We start from the raw sequence: 21,266 nt of genomic DNA, 5'->3' as shown, positions 1-21,266 counted from the left end.
CACATGCACACACTGCGTGTCTTCATTCTATCTGTTCTGTAGCATGTGTGCGCTTAAAGCACAATCTTTCAAAGGTGAATCTTTGCCACTTAATGCGCATGTGAGTGTATAGTTTAGGCTACCATGCTTCCCATAGGACAAAGAGACCAAAGCAGATACTTTTTTCATCCACAGAGATGAACAGATAAGCCAGATTCTCAGTGTCAGGTTACCCTCTTTTATGTGGTTTCAGATGCAATGTTTGACTCAAACCTTGGCCCCGCTCCAAGACGCAGATTTACTGAGTTGCCTGGAGTAAAACCTTGAACCCCCAGAAATGTGGAACTTGGACTGATCCAGGTTTTACATAGCAAGGTTATCCACATAATTTGGAAAAACCTTTATGAAAGTTGTCTTCCCTTCAACACAGACCATAGTAATTGTCTGGTGAGTTTCATTTTTACATATCTCAGACTTCTTGTTTCTGCCTGTCTGTCTGCCTTCTATTGGATACCCCCCCAACAACAAACACTCGTCTTTGTCCAGCCTCTCCTTCATCACTCCCTCCGCTCTCCTCCCTTCTTTGCCGTTCCCAGGGGGAAGTCAACTTGTCTCTCATATGTAAACTCAGCAACAGCAGCCTTGTTGTTGGTATTAAGCTGTGTGTATATGCATGTGTATCCATGCCAAAGATCACCCTGGTGATCTTGAGTCAGTGTGTTCAAAGGCAGCCTTCTGAAAGTGAAGGGGCGCCTCCGACAGATATACCGTCTTGGTCCCAAAGGTGCTCCTAGGGTACTGGGAATCAGCTATAAATCTGCACCCTGTCCTCCTTACCTTTTCCTTACTCATCCTGACTGTCCACACGCCCCCCTGCACTGCTCTGATAGGTGTGATCGTTACTCCACCTTAGAGTAATGACAGGGAGAGAGAGAGTCATGTGTGACACCTCGCTATCAAACCGTAAATCAAGGCCCACCCTAAGTCTTGTGATCCACGAGCAACACAAACAGATTCCACCCTTTACTTTTTGTGTATTTTACATGGGTACATATAGGGTTGGCTATCAAAACATAATACTCACTCTGTACAGACTGGAATTTGTCTGTAAAATGTCACGTGCCAAAAGCTGGCATCAAATGTCTGGTCAGGGTTTTAACCTTGTTTACTTGTTTTATGACCAGATGGTTATTCATTTCAATCCAAATATTGACAATTTCATATTTAAACAGTTAGATTGCTGCTTGATACCCAGCTCAAGTTATATTTAAATGTCAAACTAAAACAAACTAAAGATGTTTTATTCAGAATTTTAATGCCTGACCTACAGGTGAGCAGTGTAAGTTGAAATGGTGGTAATTGAGTTCACAATGCAAAAGCTTCAATATTAACTAAAGTTCATAGTTTTATGATGTGCTGTACATTCCACAGTGCTTGTCTGTTCAAACGCGCCCCCCCCCAACCCCCAACCCCCACCCCCAGTACAGGATACACAATAACATTTTTGTGGAATGAATCTTCTTTATGGTAATGAAAAGATAATATCTTATCTGTCTGTAGCAGAATTTTCCACGGTCACGGTGCGATAGGTTACCTGAAGGTCGACGCACACAAGCACACACACACGCACACACACACGCACACTCACTTACTGACAGGCAGATTCTCTTGCTCCACCACGGCTGTGTTTACCTGTATCCCTCTCTCTCTCTCTCTCTCTCTCTCTCTCTCTCTCTCTCTCTCCCTCCCTCCAAGGACCAGGTATGTTGGAACTCCCAAGGTAAATATTGGGAGGGTGTGAGAAGAGATGTTTTGCATAGCAGACTGACCTTAGCGATGGAGTAACATGTGTATCTGGACAGCCTGTGGTTTTCTTTTAAACTTCCTGGCAGTTGTTCAAAGAATGTCACAGTCAGGAACTCCGGCTTTCAGTTTCAAAGTGGAATCTAATCTAATCCAGAGGTGAATGGACTGCATTAGCCGCTGTAGTAGTTTGTGAACTGCCCGTGTAATGTTCGTGACCTCAGATTGATGTCTTGGGAGGAAACCGGGTGTAATTCTTCACTTTCATCTGTGAAAACATCCATTCAGCAGACGGGTCTGTGTTTTCTTTTTGTGTGAGTCTTATATTTTTGTTGTGATATTACCTTTACAACCCCGCAGAAGAATGTGCACCTGCTCTTTCCTGGATTGATAACTGCCTCACCAAAGTCTGAACTTCTCTTGTACATCACTATAGCGCATGAAGTGACAGACTGAGCTGCGTGTGGATGATGTAGGTGTGAGGCTTTGAACTCTCTTGTTTGCCATTTTTCTTTGCAGCAACACATTGATTTTCTTTTTTCCTTGGGCATGCTAATGGCAATATTCCCTTCAGCTCAGATGAGGACTGGCAAGTGTATATTGCATCATGGATTGCATGAAATTAAAGTATGATGAAAGACTAACACCAGTCTCAGTCACTGACAAAATAGCCCTCCTTCAATGCCTCTACAGTCAGGAGTTGCAGCTGTGTGAATTAAATTACCTTCAGTTGGTTAGTTTGAATTGACTAGTGTCTTCCTTTCTGTGTGCAATTTGATTTATTATGATTGCATGGTTTTAACTATAATGAACCATTTCTTGGATATATTTTAGCTTCTGCAATCTAAGTTTGCAACAAAAAAAAAAGCAAACAAAAAAATAGAAGTGAATAATTGATATGTGAAGACATGGAAGCGACTTCTAAATTACTAATGAGTTTAGCTTCAAACCTGTGACGCTGGAGGCCGCGGCATTCCTGACTCCTCAATGACAAATGCATGCATGCACGCAGAAAGCGAGAACGCAGCGCCCACACGTCCTACAACTACAAATAGCGTGTATTGGTTAATTGAAAGTTACTATTTTCCACTCATGTACTGTGTAAACTGCGTCCTTTTAAATTAGTGGGTTCATTTTTAGAGTTACATGTCACTTTAGTCAAAAATTAAGCAGCATCATTTAGTTTGAGCCAGCCTGTCTGCCGTCTGTGCTTCAGCCATGTAACATGTTATTCTGGCTGTGTGATAACTGAATATGTTTTAGTCTGTATATAAAGTCACTGAGATCACATTTTCCCCCCATTCTGATGTTTGATGTGAACATTGACTGAAGCTCCTGACCTGTAACTACATGAGTTTATGTATTGCACTGGTGACACACATTTAGCTGATTAGAGCATGTGTACAAGTGTTTTTAATAAATTGCTTGGTGAGCGTATGCGCCCATGTGCTCACTGCACAACTTATATGAATGTGTGTGTGTCTTCTAGCCTGCGTGCTGTGTATGAGTTTGGCTGGGAACCGAGCGATGACTTCCTTCCCTGGCTAGCATTGCTGAGTCAGGTCGGGAGTATATGATTACACATGGGTGCCCATCAGCAGTCTGAGAGCCTTCTTCCCTGGCTCACCCAACAATACAAACTCCTGTGCTCGCAGGGCACCGCCTGCAGGCAGCCAAACCACTCATCCTGAGCCGAGCTCTCAGTGGAGGCCAGCTTTGCCCGGCCTTCAACAGGCTATGTGCAATCCTGCATTATCATTCTCACCATTAGCTGCCGGCTCTGTGGGTGTATCCATGAGTCAGCGCAAACAAATTCCTCGTCTCTAATGTGCTCGCCTCCACTCAGTTTCCGGGGTTGAAGCGAACAAGTGCACTAGCGCCAAACCAGGTATGAGTAAGTCTTCCTCTTGGTGAGATGAATAATGTAGTTGTGTTTGGGCTTTGTAAACTATTGTGGCCACCTTATAGCCTTTCACTGAAATTCAAAAGTGTGCCAGGGATTTCTTTGTATTCCCTGTTACTTTATAAGCATTTTAAGAATTGAGGTTACATAAATACTCCCTTTCTCATACCTTCCCTCTTTTATTCTCTCTTGTGGTTCGGGCCAGGTTACCATCTGTCTGTGTGAGTGCTGCTGGTGATTCATGATGACTGGGATTTCACACTAAGTGCTGTTTTACACAGTGTGTCTGTAGTGGTAGTGACAGCCACAGGTGATGGCCAGATTCAGAATGACCATGTCGAGGCCTGCTTCAGATCAACTGGAGCAATCGCCTGTTAACTTTTTTAAACCCTCATCATTCATCAGTTACAGGCACAGGGATTTCACAGCGTGTATGTTTGGTGACTGTGCATGAGATCTAGCAGTAAATAGTAGAAAAAGCACATTTTGTCCAGGTGATCGGAGGTTTCAGCTTGCGCTCTCGTAGTAAAGTGTCTGCTTTTGTAAATACTACGCTGCCCATATTTGCCCTTGATTTGGAGGCAATGATGTCCCCTGTGTTAATGAACCACTGATCCACCCTCATTGAGATTTCACACTTGGACGAGCCAATCATTATAATGGAGAAGGCTGAAGGCTGCAGCGACAGATCCCTGTATGCAAGTATGGCAACAAAAGCTTATTAGTGCTGTTGCTGATTCCTTTGCGCTGAGTCATTAGCATGTCAATAGAGTATAGACACATTCAGGGGGGGGGGGCATTTTCAAAGAGCTAGTCGGTCACAAGCGTTTGGACTTTGTTCCGAGAAATATTTGCCAAATTAATGTGCTGTGAAAAAATGCATTATTCATCAGGTGTGTAGAAGCTTCAGTGAAGCTCCGTTAGCAGGAAACCAGGCAACCGTTCAGTCTAATTAACAAGCAGTGTGTCTGGAGAGCCTGCTGCAGCCTGGCCCTCCACTGTGAAGTAGATGATGCATCACAGTCACTGTCGTAGTAAAATACACACTTTTACACATGAGAATGCACCAATGCCTACACGCAAATGAACTGTTGTTTTACCAGCACAAACTAGATCACACATAACCCAGCTCCCTTTTCAAAAACAGAGCCACAGAAGTTGAGCATGTACCACACAGTGAGCAGACCGCTGTCTGATGTTTTACTAACACCTCTCAGACAAAATAAATAATCCTGCTGTGACTTTTATTTTAACTGCATTTCACTGCCTTGTGAGATACTATAAAAGCAAATTATCTCATGAGAGATGTGTTTACATCGTAATATCACTAATAGATGCCCTCAGATCTTGGATGTAGTTTCTCTAGTAACTCTTGGAGAATGTCGAAAGCATCACTTTCTTTGCCAGAGATCAGAAAGATCTGTCTGTCTGAGATACAATCATGAACAGATAAAAATATGAGGCTACTAGGCTAGGCTTGTCAGTGATTTTAATGTTATGTAAATCATCTCCCCAAATACCATGTGAATGTGCTGTCGGTGTGACTAACTTGGTCCCCATGAGGCAACTTTTACTTATAGAGAGACTTCTTATCTTTTGAAATGAGATGATATTGAGCTTTTGAAAAATATGGTGAATTTGTTTAAAAAACAAACAAACCATCGCATTGCAAATTTAATTGAAGACAAGTGCAGGTGGAAGAAAAGAGAAGCAACAAAGTGACATTTCTAAAAAGCTTTTTCAAAGCCTTTGGACTGTGACTCCTAAATCTCGCTCTTTGTTAATATGGATGATGATCACTTTTTGAGCCAATCGGTTTCTCCCAGCACCACCTGGATACTCTTGTCCAAATTTAAGGTGTTTTCAAATTTTAGACACCTCAACAGTTGACTCCATAAAAGAGGTTGTGTGTGTGTGTGTGTGTGTGTGTGTGTGTGTGTGTGTGTGTGTGTGTGTGTGTGTGTGTGTGTGTGTGTGTGTGTGTGTGTGTGAGACAACTCTTGTGTGCAAGTTGACATTAGAAATTTTCCTTGTTGTGTTATGAAGAAGTGACTTGAGAATACCCATGTGATTAATTACAACATTTCCACGGAGAGACAGTTTTAATGATGATTTTCTACCATTATGAATAATTATTGTGCTGCTCTTAACTATGGGCTTGTTGTGGACTTATTTCTGTGTGTTTTTGGTCTCATTGGTCCTTGAGCACATAAACTCCACTCACTTGGTCGACTGAAACGCTGGATGACGAGAGGAAGGAGGAGGAGGAATAAAGAATGCAAAACCAAGAGGCAAGAGAGGCCAAAAAAAAAAAAAAGTATCTGTTTTGCCTTTTTATTAGTTTTATCAGTGGTAACATGTGGGCACAGCGGAATGGCAGTAAAAGCTGGCGTGGCGCAGCGTGGCAGGCGAGCCAGCGATGCCAGAGGCCACAAAAGAGACAACACTGTCTGCTGAGTGTGGAACCGGGACAACAATAGTGTCTCTGCAGTACAGATGAGACCAGGCTGCTCGGTGCCAGCGTGTTACTGGCTCTTCGAGTGTTTGCGTGTCCCTTCCAACCTGGAGCAGAGTGGCACAGAGGGCACGGCTTCTCCTACCACTGTTCATTGTCCTCTAACAGTGATTTGTGACTAATTATGTGCCCTTTAACCAGCTTGGGCTAGGGGCTTCTTTTCTCTGCTGATACTGATACGGATTGCTGTTTCTTTACCCTTTTTGTCTTTTGTGTGTGTTTGTGTATCCGTCTGTGGTTTGGATCCGAGGCAGTGTGTGATGTTTACACTCTGCCCTTTACTCCTGCCATTGTTCCTTAGACTTGTGTTGCTGCAGAGATAACACAGTAATGGCTGTGGGCTGGAGCAGTCTCTCCTAAAGATAGGCCTAAGTGGTATGTCTGCCTTCAAACACACTTACACATACAAGCTTGTACATGAACACATGAATACCCAACCTTTGACCATTGCACTAGCAGTACATAGTACTGTGCATTTTCCATGCACACACACTCTCACACATAGTCACACATTACACACCCAGTAAGCATACTGTTCATGTAGCCTGAGGGCTCAGGTGTTGAGAAGCTACAGTACATAAAAGAGTTTGATTGGAATTTTCCTGATAAGTTGATAAGTCTTTTATGGATGTTTCCCCAGTGCTGTTAATGACTAACAAATCATATGTTCACACCTTTGCAAAGGAAGTTCTGGTATTAGGGTGTGTCTGTCCAGCTGCGTGAATACTCGTACATTTGTACTTGTGCGTGTGTGGGTTTTTTGGGCTCTGTCTGTGCATGCTTTGCATGCATTTTTGGATTCTCATGTGTGAGTAAAACAAAAATGAATGGAAGGTACGTGTTCTACACGTCTCCAATAAGATTCTTGTCTGTACAAGATGTCATTTGTTTATTTTTTAACCATAAAGACATGGATTCATATCATGAAGATGACCTCCAGTGGAAAAATCAGCCGAATCAGATCATATCACAGATGTTTATTTTCAAGCCTTGTGCGTAGACAGCGGTAGTTTTGGGCATAAGCAAGCTTCTTTGTGCCCAGTTTTGTCCAAAAAGGTCCCTCATTTCACAGCCTGACACTGTTGCTCACACAGAGTGGCACACAGACGAGCCGAATCATGCACCGTGTGTCTGCAGGGCTGTGATGCTAACCACTTCTGCCTTGAGTCGAATTCACAGAGGAGCTTGGAGGCTGTTATTGAAGGGAGACAGACAGAGGGACAGACAGGGTGATGAAAGACGCAAAGCGGGTTAGCTGGATGGGTGAGTGATGATGAGAGGGGAGAGAGAGGGAATGGCACATGGCTCCAATCACTGTTCTTTTCTCTACCACGCTCTCTCTCCCTCTTTATCTGTCCATCTGCCAGCGTTTTTTTTCCCCCCACATTTTCTCTCCCCTCTTTCTCATTTTGGCACTGTCTGTCTTCCTCCCTGTCTCCCTTTCTCCCCCTTTCATCATACAGTATGACTAGTCTGTTTTTCTTTATTCAATTCAGCAGACAATCCACTCAAGTGGCTTTTTTTTGTGGGGATATGGATTGTGTTGTAGCTTGGGCATTTTTGATTGCTTCAGTTTGCTGTTTACCTACAAAGTGATTGTACATTTTCTTAATGATTGGCTTGCTTTCTTTGAGAAAACATGTGACAGCCAGAGCTCAGAGTTTCAACTGAAACTGTGGCCTGTGTTGTTATGGGTGGGTGGGGCATGGATGAAAGTAGAGGTGGGAGTTTGGATGCGTTTTTTTTTTTTTTTTTTCATTTGGGGGGAGGTGGTGACCTGAGGTTTAAGGGGTGTGGTTAAGGGATGTGGAGTGTTGACATGTGGGTGAAATGGGTTTTGGACAATCTTAGTGGTCTGGGTTAGAATGGGTGTGTGCCTGTGTGACTCTGAACATGTGCAAAGCGGTCTTGTTTGTCCACTGCATTTGCATGTTGACTCTGAAAACAAATACTCTGCAGTAGAGTCATCCTCTTTTTCTGGATATCAAATGTATTGATTGGCAGACTGTTCTGCAATGTTTTGAACGTCATCTATTTCTTCACATGTCCACGTAAATGATATGCTTCATGATTTTGAGACTACCTTTTACAAACAATGTGCAGGTGCCTCTCCTGTGTCTGTATATCAGTGAGAAGTGACACAGGACTCCTGAGCTGCGTTGAGAAAAGGAGATGGGTCAGGCGGATGTCTGGTTCTCGCTGCTGTAGCGCCTGCGACAGAGAGAATAGACAGCAACCTGAGACTCACAGGCCTGTTTGTTTCCTGTTGGTGCAGATTATCACATTTCATCAGCCAGGAGGGACAAGAATTAGCATCATGGGAGAGTGACATTCTTTGCTGGGAGATGTTTTTGTGTTTGTGTTCTCCTTTAATGTGGTTGTTACAGTACATACAAAACTTGGACAGATATTAATAAAAAAATAAGAAAAAAAAACTTCTGGTGAGGAATTGTCTGCAACTCTGTTTGCATCAACTACAGTTAGATAGGACATAATTTCGCTATACATGCAGGCCTGTATTTGACACAAATGTCAAGAGTTCAGCCTCTTACTCCAAGGTATGAAGAGGAGGTAGAAGAGGAAAGTCTGGTTCAGGCCTGTAAAGTAGCATTTCTGTGCTCAAATATTTTTTTAAATGTTTCTTCCTGTTTACCTCTTCTTTTTTTTTTAAGCATTACAGCTGAAGTACATGGATCTCTACTTACTCTCTGACTCAACCAGTTAGGCTTAATTATGTATAACATCACAGAACATTTTGTGCCCTCTGAAAGCAAAATGTTGACATTTCTGCTGTGTTCAAATTTCTGGTGTTTGATTTTGATAAGCGCTCCTTTTTCACATCAAGTTTTGCTCCAGATGAAATCGCCCCGCTCAGATCGCTCAAAGGAATTTCTTCCACATGTGATCATCCGTCCCCATCTCCCGCTTGTTTCCTGTGATCTCGTTCTGCAGGTTGAATGTCCCGAGCTGTGCCGTCATTTCCCTCTGTATGTGGTGTCATGTTGATGCTGTTGCCACATCAGATAGGCTGTTGCTCCCCAGCAGCGTTTGTGTTTGGCATCCAAACAGTGGTGAAGTAATGGTGGTGCGGGGCAGCCAGGTCAGCAGCAGGGGAGGGGCGGGGTGAGGGCTTTGTTAAGAAAAGCAGGAATTCTTCCGGCTGGCAGATGAAGTCAGTGCATTCCTCCAAAGCAGCTCCCTATAGGCAGCCAGTGGAGCAGAGCCAGGCACTGAATGAGGGGCAAGATAATGGTGGAGCTCAGTATTAAACACCTCCCATTGAGAACTGGAGAGACGGACAGACAGATAGAAAGAGAACACCATCTGTCTGACTGTGGGTGAAGAGTTGTCTTTTACCCACCTAGGCTACAAAGTTTCATTTGCGGTGCCAAGTTCTACAGATAATCCTACCACCGCCCGAGGCATTTCACTTTTTATGAGCACTGCGGTATTTTATTACCTCGTTTTGAAGCTTAGCTATAAAAGTACAGACAGGCGGAGTGAGGAGTGAACATAATGATATTCATTTAGGTTAAACCTTCTGCCCAGATGTGTCTTAGGACACCTGCTGATCTGCTCTGAAGGCGGATAAGACCCAGTTCTGGTCCTGCTGAGGCGGATCAAACTGAGGGACACAAGTGTACACACACACACACACACACACACACACACACACACACACACACACATACACTTGTTCTCTGTCTCCTGCTATGTTTCTATGTATTTCTCCCCACACAAACACACTCTCCCAAACATAGACACACTTGAGTTGCTCCACTTTCCCTGTCCGTTCCCCTCGGCAGTAAGCTATCATAACGGCTTTGAAGGAGGGCAGCAGAGCGTTTAATTGGGTTACAGATTGGCATTTATGCTCCCAGGTCCACAAGATACTGCCGTGGCTCTTAACTAACCACTAGGAACTTTACAAAATGCTACACTGCTCTACCCGTCAGCTGCTAGTGTTGAAATTTACAATTCAATGATGCTCTCACTCAGCACAGCACGTTTGACATCACTAGAAGCTGGGATTTCAACAAAATAAGGGTGCTATGTATCTGTACGTGACAGCTGGCGGTGCGTTGTGTTTACATTCATAATAAGTTGTGTCATATGTAAGGGTAAGATGTTGCATCATGATTTACAACTCAGTGAAATCAAAGTAACACCAAAGAACATGCCTTTTGTTTCTTCATTTACAAAAGTCCTGTCTTCCAACCAGGAAGTGAAATGTCTGGATTAATCATCAATCGCAATCATCACACCTCTGAGCTCTCTGTCTCTGCTCTTTGTCTCTTACAGAGCTAGTGCCATGCAGCACTGACCTGAATCAAGCCAAGAGCTGAAGTGACCTGTTTCGAAGACCCATCTTACCCTACACCCTGCCTTGCCTGGTCCCTGATGGAGCTCAAAGTGTGGGTGGACGGAGTGGTGCGGGTGGTGTGTGGCTTATCTGAGGAGACGTCCTGTCAGGATGTGGTCATTGCTCTGGCACAGGCCATTGGTGAGCATTTCAAGCTCTGAAATTATTGTGTCATCATTTTTGGGATACCAGCATCCAAGCTGTTGTTACTTGGCACTTCACTTGTTTCCTTGACAGTTTATCTAAAGGCCATAAGTGATTAGATAACAGCCCTGCCCTGCAATGAGAATTTAATGCAGACAAAACCAGATTACTTACACATGTCGCGATCGCAGCGGTCCTGTTCTGCACTCACCTTTTCCTTTTCCGCTGACCCAAATTGAAAACTCTGCTGGATTGCCAGGGGGTCAGCTTGGATTTGAGCCGGCTCTCCATCCCTGTATCCGCCAGCTTTATTCAAGTCATACGATGCAGCAGCATTGAACAACATAACTCCAGATTTAGCGCTCTCCTCCTTCTATGAGTGAGCTGCCTGCCAAGTCATTAGGGAGGGTTTGTCCTAATTTCAAGGTCCTTGTGGAAACTTCAATTTATTTGAACATTTTACATGTTGTGCAAGTCCTACGCAGCAGCCTTTTATTCCAATCCTCAAAGGCAGAGATTTATAGGTATCAGCATCATCATAATGTGTCTGATGTCATGTGTTCACATAGCATTACTTGGGTAGATCCAGTGGGAGGAGTCAAACTCACTGCTCTAATTACACAGAAGAAGAAAAAATTTGACCAACAGATCATATTATAATACAGTTTTTCAGAAAAAACAGTGTCATGCAGCTTCTACAACTGCATAATTTGTGTTATTTTGTGGTACATATGTTCACTTACACTCTCTGTGTCTCCGTCCCCAGGTCAGACAGGCCGTTACGTTCTGATCCAGCGTCTTAGGGACACCGAGAGGCAGCTGTTGGCCACAGAGAGGCCTCTGGAGTCTCTGGCTAAGTTAGGCCAACATGGCAGTGAGGTTCAGTTCTTTCTCCGACGCACTGGTCCTAGCAGTAGTGACGGACCCGGCGCAAAACAAGACAGGCCAACTCCCCCTCCACTGCCCAAGCATCCTGAGCCAGAGTCATCGAAACGCAGCCAGCCTAAGAAAGCACTCACCTTCAACCTGGGGCCATCCACCTCTCCTAGAACCAAAGCCAAACAGTTTAAGAGGTCTCCTCGGGACTCTCCAGAACAGAGAGCCTCTCCCTCCCCTTCTCCCAGCCCCGTATCCCCTCATGTGCCATCTCCCTCTCCTTCACCACCTATAGGCCCATCCAAAGACGAGGTCTTTAGGAAAGTTCTTCAGCAGCAGGAGAGACTAAGGGCCATCGAGGGCCAGCTGGAAGCCCTAGAGAGGGACTCACATACCTGGGATCGTCCCTACCCATCTCCCTGTCCCTCACCAGTCTCTGACACTCGTTTGCAGGAAGAGATGGACACTCTGGAGCAAGTAATGCGCAGGAACCAGGCTGAGCTTGCCCACGAGCAGTACTGGGAGGAGGAGCTTCAAGCAGAGGGGGAGAACGAGCGAGGGATGAGGAGGAAGCTGGGGGAGCTTCATGCCAAGTTGGACGACTGTGGGCGACGGCTCCATGAGTTCTCCGTCCGTTCTGCTCAGCTGGAGCAAGAGATCCAGCGGGAAAGCCAGGCGGAAGGGAGAACCAACGGGCCTGAGGAGTCCCTCGATGTTGTGAAGGCAGAGCTCCAGAGCCAGGAGAGGCAGGGGACAGAGCTGGAGGAGCAGCTATCTGAGACTGACAAGGCTCTGGGAAAGGCAGAGTCTCTGCTGCAGGTAAGGAGAGAGGTCACGGTTCTGGAGAGAGGGCTGTAAATCCGCTTCAGCCGATGTGTTGCCATTTGAGGGCTGTAGCACAGACCCTCTTGTAGCCATACTGTAAACCTGTATCCCTCTCCTACCTCCACACTGCAGCAGACACACAACAGTGCAGAGACACTCACAAAAAGGAAAAGGAATATGGAGTAAAAAGGCACCAGTTCTATCGTGTCATTTTGATATGAAAACAAATATTAAAGAAATTCTGATGACATGAATGCTGTATGTTTATATCCTACCTTGCATGAAAATGTTTTATTGTCTGACGAACTATTTACAGTCTAGATGAACTGGTTTGGCAGGTGTCATTTTGCATGCATGCTCTTAACACGTGGTTACTAATGGTGTTTATATTACATGGACTGATATCTTCTTATTCTTGTACCTTGTACGGAAACAAAGATTAAAGAGGATTGATTGGTAGAACAAAAGCTCCTTTTATTGGATCTACTCAGACTCAACCAATCATAGTTTGTGGCGTCGTTGTTTGTTTACTTTTGGTGGTTGTCATAGATGCAGCTCTATCAATAAAAGCCTAACCCAGTTTGAAGTGAAACTTTTATGAGTTTCCTCATATTCCAAATGAAGCCTGAGACTCGGGTATTCACTGCATGGAGCTGACGCAGACTAGTTCCGAAGAAAATTTTATGCTTCTTTAATTTTGGTCTGGTAGATGGTGTTTTGAATGTTTTTTAATAGAGCGCAATGTGAAACTTTTTGCAGTCCAGTGTTTCACTGTCTTCATAAACTAAGGCTGTCTGGACTGAAAGAATCAAATGTGTTCCATTTTCAGTCCACTGGACTCCAGGTAATAGCAAAGTGGCTTCAAAACAGATGAAAACATAATGATAAGCTCATTTGCTCTTTAGACAGTCATCGTCACGGGGATGTGTATGACTCAGATGTAGTGCTTGCTTGATGGGACAGAGAGGGACTGTTTGTCACGATCAGTTTGCCAGTTATATAGAAAGCAACCCTCGACAGAACAGAGGTATTAGGCTTTTGTTTTTTATACATACCAGTATATTTACCACCGTGTCCTCACATGTAAGTGTTTATAATCTGAAATGTAACCACGGAGGCACCCACGCAGTAATTGTCTGAGGGAAATAAGATGTTTTTAATTCCTGTAAATAACATGTTAACGCTGTTTAAATGAAATGGTATAATAAATGTCAATGCATAGCACTGGAAAGGGGTTGATGTTTTGCAGTGTCAGTCATCGGTGAGCTGATCGGTCGAGGCTGCCAGCCGAGTGTTTAAGTGTAGGTGGTGATGAGCACAGCATTCCTGTCATTAAGCTAATGGAGGCAGACCTGCAGGTGTGAACTGCCTCAGCAGACTGCCTCAGTCCACCATCAATTACACGTACACACACATGCACACACACGCATAGACGCACAGGCTCTGGGGATGGGAGCCATAGCATGTTGCTGCTGCTGCTTCCTGAGCTGTGTGCAGACACATTGATTTAAACACAAATGGATAGTTGATTAAGACTAATTGACCGGCCTGTTTGTGTACATCAGAGTTTAATCTGTGGGTGCAAAGGTGATGCCACTGTCTAGATGGATGATCTCTGAACTCCACATTTCCAATAATTGGAGCTCATGAATATCTTTCCCCGTGGCATGTGGTCAGTCAAGACAACTTAAAAACACAGCAGGGAAATCAGCATTGTTATGTATCATCTATGAGTTTGCCTCAGGCTGCCGGAATTTGATGGAATCAGAAAACGATGATGGTAGTTGTGCAACTTCGATGATTCATTGTAGCCTAATGGTGTGATGGTGACCTTAAACACTTTGTGTATAGACTTGTAGACTCTGCTGCCCCCTTGTGGTGAAAGGACACTTTGTGATTATATTAATAGTAATGTGACCTCAAGGCAAGATAAAGTAGTTCTGCTTTATAAATACATTAATACATTTTCATTCAAATCTTGCATGGCAGAATTTTATCCCATTTTCATATGCTGTGCCCATTTCTGTTTACAGGCAAACAAGGTGTTAGTGTTCAGTGAGTCAGTGGTAGACTGATCTGAGCTCTCAGTTGTCATTTGTTTTCCCCACCTCATCTGTGTTCTTTTCCATCTCAGGCCAAACAGGAGGAGCTGGAGGAGCTGAATAAGGAGCTGAGGCAGTGTAACCTGCAGCAGTTCATTCAACAGACAGGTGTCCTGCCTGCGCACACCCATTCACGCACAGAGCTTCAGGAGCAGCTAGAGCAGTTAGAACTTGCACATCTTCTGCAAGACGGATACACGAATGGAAGTACGGAAACAAACTAAAACAGATGTTCAATCTTTGACACAGCATTGCATGAGTGGTGGCTTAAAGAGTGATGGCTTGCCCACTAAACACATTTCTATCTCTTTGTCAGGCCACAGTGTAACTCTAGTGGAATCCCCGCCTCGCCCCACTGCCAAACAGTTCCTGGGACATCCACGAAACCTGCAAAACCCTCTAGTGTCCAGTCTCAACCCTGAGGGTGTGTATGTGTGAGACCCTGCTGCTTCCCAAGTCCATCCTGCTCTGCTCCTCTCCTGCCCTGCCCGTCCCCTGGTCCCAGAGCCCTTTGCTCCCTATACTCTCTACCCCAGCTTGATTGGGTTTAAAGCTAAACCTGCAGTTTTTGGTGTTGGGTAGTGGAAGCAACTGTAAGGTGGAGGTCCCTGCTACTTCTCAGCTGCTTCCTTGTGCTCTACCTTTAAAGGCTGAAAGACTCCTCTTCTGCTCCTAACTCTCAGTCTTCTGCTGATTCGTGTTCCTAACCCTTTACACTTGATTCAATCTTCCACATTCCTCTTTCCATATTCTCATATATTGCTGCATTCTTTAACCCTCTCTCAACGCCTCTACTCCCTGCCCTCCTCCTCTCACTGTTTGCTTCTGGACTAACAGTAACTGCTTTTGTGATACTTTAAAGCATCTGGGAACTTGCTCCTAAACCCCCCCCCCCCCCCCCCCCCCACCCCCCCACCCTCTGTAATACAGAGTGGCCTTCCCCACCCTCAAGTCAACAATCGTCTGCCGACAGCTGCTTTTCACTGTATCTCCATGTAACACAACGATCGCCCCGGGAATGACTGTAGCAGACATTCTGATTGTAGCACTGTTTTTATAATGTGACATGGAAAGATATGAGACCAATGTCATTTCAGTTTGCCTTTTATGTATGGATACGGTTTATGTGTGAGGGGGTTGTATCTATACAATGCCTTGTACTTTGGTGATGCTTGACTTCCAAAGAGCAAGAGCCTTTCACAGAGGGCTCTGCAAAAATGTATTGCACTGTCCCATTCTCTTCCTGTGTGAAGCCTTGCCCTTGTTTGCCTACAGAGAAATGTATCTTACTGTTCTCTTTCTGTTCTGCTGTGAAGACAGTGCAACTTATTTTAGGAGCTTACAGCTTTTTGCCAGTCTATTTTTGTCAAGCTCCGCGCTAAAAGAAGGGATACATTTCAAAAGTAGTGCCACAGGGCCAGGAGTTGTTACAGTATTTTTCTTTTCTTCCATTGGGATGGTTCTTTTGCTGTCATCACACCTAACATTTGACCTGTCATAGCTTGCATTGTACCTCAGTGTATTGTAGATTTAGGATGATCTTACTTAACCTAAGTCCTAATAACAATCATCAAGCGAATAAGGGATGCTGTTGTGCTCTGTGCTTTGACCGTCTTCTACACCGTAATCCACATTTGGTTATCCAAACCACCTAAACCAATATTTACTGTATCATAGCACTTAGCATGTCATTATATGTCTTTGTATTATGCTGACAGGTCAAAGTAACGTGTGTTTGCGTGTGCACTTTCTCCTTACAGTCTGCTGTGTGGTGTTTTTCTTTTGTGGGATTACACAACCTCTCCTTGCTTTAGCAATGACAGACGTCTCAGCGCTTGTTATAGAAACATGCTTTTCAACTCTGTCCCAAAATGCTATTCCTGACTACAAGACTTCAGTCATAGTCCACAGCCTCTATGGGTAAAGAACCCAGTAACTGGTCTTGTGTCACTTTGTGTTTCTCATAGGCATGTGTGTATTTCTGAATCGAGCCAGGTCTCTCTCCTGCTGTGTCTGTAGCACAAAAGTGTTTTTCAAACAAAGGGATCATCATCCCCACTTATTTTTGTGTGTTTTGCAGTCCTGACATCCCGAGAGTCGTCATGGAGATAAAACATGGACCACAGGGCCAAGGGAAACTTGTTCACTGTTCTGTCACCGTCACCTCTTATTTGACCCCTTTCTTTGTAACTCTTGTCATTATTCAATCTACCATGATATACATACTGTATATACATAAGACAAATATATTTACAGAGTTTTGCTACTCTAAACACTTCAATGTATCTGTATGAAATGTAAAATAATTTAGAAACCTTTTACATAGAGAAATTATTACTATTACTATGTATTTAAATATAATAAAAATGTGTATTGTGTTTTAGATAATCTTTTGTGGAGTGATTGTTTTTTGAATACCCTCTTTATGGAATTACATTTACGTATAATCATCCTTGTTTAAATGACACAGTAACTAGGAGTGGAGGTGCAGCGCATCTGCAGTACTCTGCAGTAAATAATTTACACACCAGTGTACACTTTCTAAAAATTACAGTGCCATGAAGCTCCTATGTGAAATGCATTATGAATATATTATAGGTTCTGGAATATGGATGCTTGTGGTAGAACGGGTCCTTCGATGCCACAGGATCGTTTCTGGGCACTTTAAAGCTGATATTCACAGATGATTGAAAGTTCACTAAGTGCATCCTTGGATGCAGAGGGAAATGTGGCAAACTTCCTGACATCACAGCTACTGCCGTTATGGGTGATGTAACACAGTTTATATATAAGACATGACAATAAAGATGCAAGGCCACTGCAGACTGAGTATTTGTGAAGCCTAACTAGCAACCTATTTAGTTCTAAATGTACCTTAAAGTTGCTTGAATGGTCTTGCTATTTATGTAATTAGTTGCCTCTCTTTTTCTTACCATTTCATAACATTACATTTATTCATTTTGCAGAAACTTTTATTCAAAGCGACTTGACGAGTGAGAGACAACACTAAAGCTTCAGTGCAGTAGGAGACCTTGGTGTCTGTACAAAGTACTACATCTTTTCAATAAGGATATCTGGTTCTTCCACCAGAGGACATATGATTACAGAACACTGTGGACTTTACCCCTCTGAGTTGAAGTGGACTCTATCTCTCAACATCTTACTGACAACAAATCTACTTTTTTTTTTGTAATAAAAAATCTCCCTGTTATAGGCTAAACAAACAACTGCGCAACTACAGATTTCTGCACACAACACTTTTGTCCTCCACCCCTTTCCTGTTTGTTTACCCTGGAGAGTAAATATGCTGGCTGTCACACAGTGAGTGACGCGAGTTTCCCTAGTGCTCTGGCTAACCCCGGACTGGAACCCTGTGGATATCTATAAATACACTCATCTGCCAACACTCACCAGGTAAAATCCCAAGCAAAGCACATATTTTCTTTCCATTTCAGTGTACAGTACACATAAATGGATATCAAAAAATGTTTAAAATGTTCCAAAGCATCAAAAATATAGGACTTTCTTTTTTAACAACCACTTCCACTTTGTGCCAATGCTGTTAACTTCTGACCATATGTGTAGAATTAAAGAGGACTACATGAGATGGCCAGTTTAGATATTATGATTAATTATGTTGAATTGGATTACGCTGAGAAGCTTTAGAGCTGTCTGGCTTGGCAGGAGTTCGATAAGCTTCAAATCCTTGTTTAGTTCCCACTGTCTGGACAAGCCCAGGCCCTGGCGCAACACTGACGCCTGCCTGTGGACATGATGGATACTACACACACTCTTAAAATAAAAAATACAGTCTTTCTCTTTGCGTGCCATAAGAATTGCTGTATTCAGTGTCGGGTAATAGCAGAGTCAGTAAAAAAAAGTGTATATTTCTTTAAATCACTGCACAAATGATGACTCTTGACATGAAATGTTTTATTTTCTGATGACCTCAGGCCTTTGTTGTACTTTTTTTCCCCCAGTCATCCTTCATGCAAAGTGAAATGTGTCCAACCTCACCCAACTCTTATCTAAACCCGGAGGATGCCAATCTCATAAACGGGACATTAACAGATTACGTTGATGTTTCAGGACACAGCACTGAAGTAATTATTTTTGCTCATACAATGGCACTCTACAGGAAGCCCATCTGAATCTAACTTCAGACAGTTTTGGATGAATGTAGAAAGTTGGACCGCTTTAAGAAGGAAACTGATCAATATTTATAACAGGCAGTGGGTGTCTGGGGAAAAAAACCTCCTCGATGTGGACGCGAGTGAGCATCCGCACGTCCACATAACTGTATGATGATGAATGGGGCCACAAGTTAATGAGACTGACATACTGCACTTATCTATTTCACTGTGTCACAATGAGTCAATGCAATGATGGGAATAAAACACTGATGCAGAGAAATGCATTACATTTTAAAACAAAGCAAGATACATGATACCACAACTGATTTGAGTAGAAACTTTACTTCTCACTTTAAGAATACTTTTTACAAACATATACCATGGATACAACTGATGATTTTCTTACTTAGAGCTCAGATTTGTGCTACTTTACCACAGTGTTAATAACTAGAAAACCTCCTCTAATGCTCAATTTTTTTTTAACTGGAGGGCCTCCTGGAACTTCTTCAAGAACCCCTGGAGGGCCCCTGACCTCAAATTGTCAAAATCATTATGAGAATGATTATCTTGACTAAACCACACAGATGAAACTGAAACTGAAACAAAACACTCACCAATAGTCTTGACAGTAGGTGGCATTAGAGAGGTCGGCTCCATAGGAGACAATGCAAAAGCTACTGGTCCTAAATAAGGTACAGTATGTGCACATATAGGAGGAAGTAAGCTACAATACACACGAAGACCACTGGGAGGGCGGTCATGTTGAGCTGGCCTGTCCCAGCAACGTGCACAGGACATGAGCAAGGGGCTGCTTGTAGAAAGGTGTCTGTCTTGGACGAATCAAAAAATGAGAGGTACTCCCAAAACCAGGTTAGCCGCTGTCACACGCACAGTGGAACTGACAACTGGCACAATGTGCGTTAGTCAGTGGCTTACCTGATTTTAGATCTCAGACATTATTCTGACAACCTCAAAGCGCACACAATCTGTGGAGGAACACAGACAAAGGCCGTGTGATAAAACAGTAATAAATCAGAGTTAACATGAGGAGTATAGGTATAGCTTCTATTCAAATCACTTATAAAAATAAAATTATTTAAAATAATCTACACAACACAAAATTACATAACAATTAAATTAAATTGAAAAATATATTAAATCCTCCATATTGTCCTATCACTGTAACAAACTGTACTACAGAATTATAAATTACAGCTGGCTTTCAGCCCACGATTTGTGGATTTAGCAATCGAAATACATCAAAATACTTTCCATTTCAAATGTCACGAAAAAGTTTTTAAAAAAACAATCATCTGACAACTGTAAATAAATGTATAGAAACATGACATCTCATGATATAATGTGTGTGGCCTATCCATCCCCACCATATATACAGAATAAGGAATAGTGGCAGATAAAGGGAGCTACTTACCAAGTTTTCTTTTGGAATAATTTTTAAAGAAAAGAATCTCTCTCTTCTGCTAAGAGGACCCTGTATATCATCTATCCAAACATCCAAATTGTTTTTTTCTCTAAAAGCAATCACACTGCATGATTAAAGTTAGGTGCATTTAAGAATATAGTATAGCCTACACCGACGCAGAAGTTCAGTTCACTTGCACTACCCCTTCCCTGCCCACTCCCCTGCATCTGCAACCCGACCTGGTTATGCAAATTTAGACGAGAGTGGCATCATGCTCAACCAATGGGATGCCGTGTTGGAGTTGAATGACCCGCCTACCGTAGACAGTTGGCAAATGAAAACCCTAGTAAGGCGGGCTCTACAAGGCCAGCACGTTTAGTTGGTTATTAGAGTTATAGTTGGGGTGCGGCGCGTTCAGTTTTGCACGTCGTACATTAGGAATGAACCATTCTCTTGTAAACAGTTTCCTGTCCTAACAGATTATTTGTAGCAAATATCAATGCGACGCAGTTTTCTTTACCCTTAAATATACGCCATAGATGTCACAGCTGCCATTAGAGGTGTGAAAAATGCGTTTGAAGCCACTTTGACAAAGGACGCCCCTACCCCTACAGTGCGAAGTGGTTGAACTCGGCTTACTTGTGTACAGTGTTGCCATGAGCAGAGTGTGGCTGTGCACGTACCAAGGATGCAGCATGACAGTCTGATCTGCTGATGACGACCAGGAGGTGGAGGAGGAGGACGATGATGAACTCTAAATTATTTACGGAGTGAGAGTTGAGGACTCCCTGACATCATTAACAAATTGTCTCACATCGATTTTGAAGCTAATCTTTTCACCGTTTTAAATTTCCACATCACATGAAATAAAAAGTTAGGTGTGTATAGAACTTCAATACGGAACATCTTCATTTCTTACTTAAAGAATAATCATCCTATTGTAGCAAATAGGGAGATATTACAATTTTATTAAAAATCTAATAGATTTTCATACGTGTTAACTATAAGAAAACAAAACACCTTTTTATGATTAACAAAAAAAATCACAATATTTAATTGACCCCATTTTGAACTTGTCAAACTGGGACATGATGTTCTCTCCTTTGTTTCTAGGACATTATCAAATAACTTTTTTGGTTTAGGCAAGCCTATATTTCTCTGATCAGTTTCTGACTGTCAAAGCTCTATGGCTGTAGGATT

The 21,266-nt window shown here is 43.0% G+C and overlaps 1 protein-coding gene across 3 annotated transcripts in view; it reads left to right on the top strand.

The window, feature by feature from the left end:
• rassf7a (Ras association domain family member 7a) overlaps positions 1-16,898 on the top strand; it is a 34,136-nt gene extending 17,238 nt beyond the window's left edge. For all 3 annotated transcript variants that reach the window (XM_056387750.1, XM_056387751.1, XM_056387749.1), the window contains 5 exons: positions 10,503-10,704; positions 11,474-12,402; positions 14,543-14,717; positions 14,827-14,934; positions 16,591-16,898. In XM_056387750.1, the coding sequence (XP_056243725.1) occupies positions 10,602-10,704; positions 11,474-12,402; positions 14,543-14,717; positions 14,827-14,934; positions 16,591-16,622 (1,347 nt within the window). In that variant the 5' untranslated portion in view covers positions 10,503-10,601 and the 3' untranslated portion in view covers positions 16,623-16,898. The remainder of the gene's footprint in view (positions 1-10,502; positions 10,705-11,473; positions 12,403-14,542; positions 14,718-14,826; positions 14,935-16,590) is intronic.
• Positions 16,899-21,266: the final 4,368 nt, after the last annotated feature.

Source organism: Seriola aureovittata, chromosome 10 (genome assembly GCF_021018895.1).
Source record: "Seriola aureovittata isolate HTS-2021-v1 ecotype China chromosome 10, ASM2101889v1, whole genome shotgun sequence".
NCBI classification, from domain to species: Eukaryota; Metazoa; Chordata; class Actinopteri; order Carangiformes; family Carangidae; genus Seriola; species Seriola aureovittata.
Note: the sequence above shows the minus strand (reverse complement) of the source record. Positions and strands in the feature narration are given on the sequence as shown.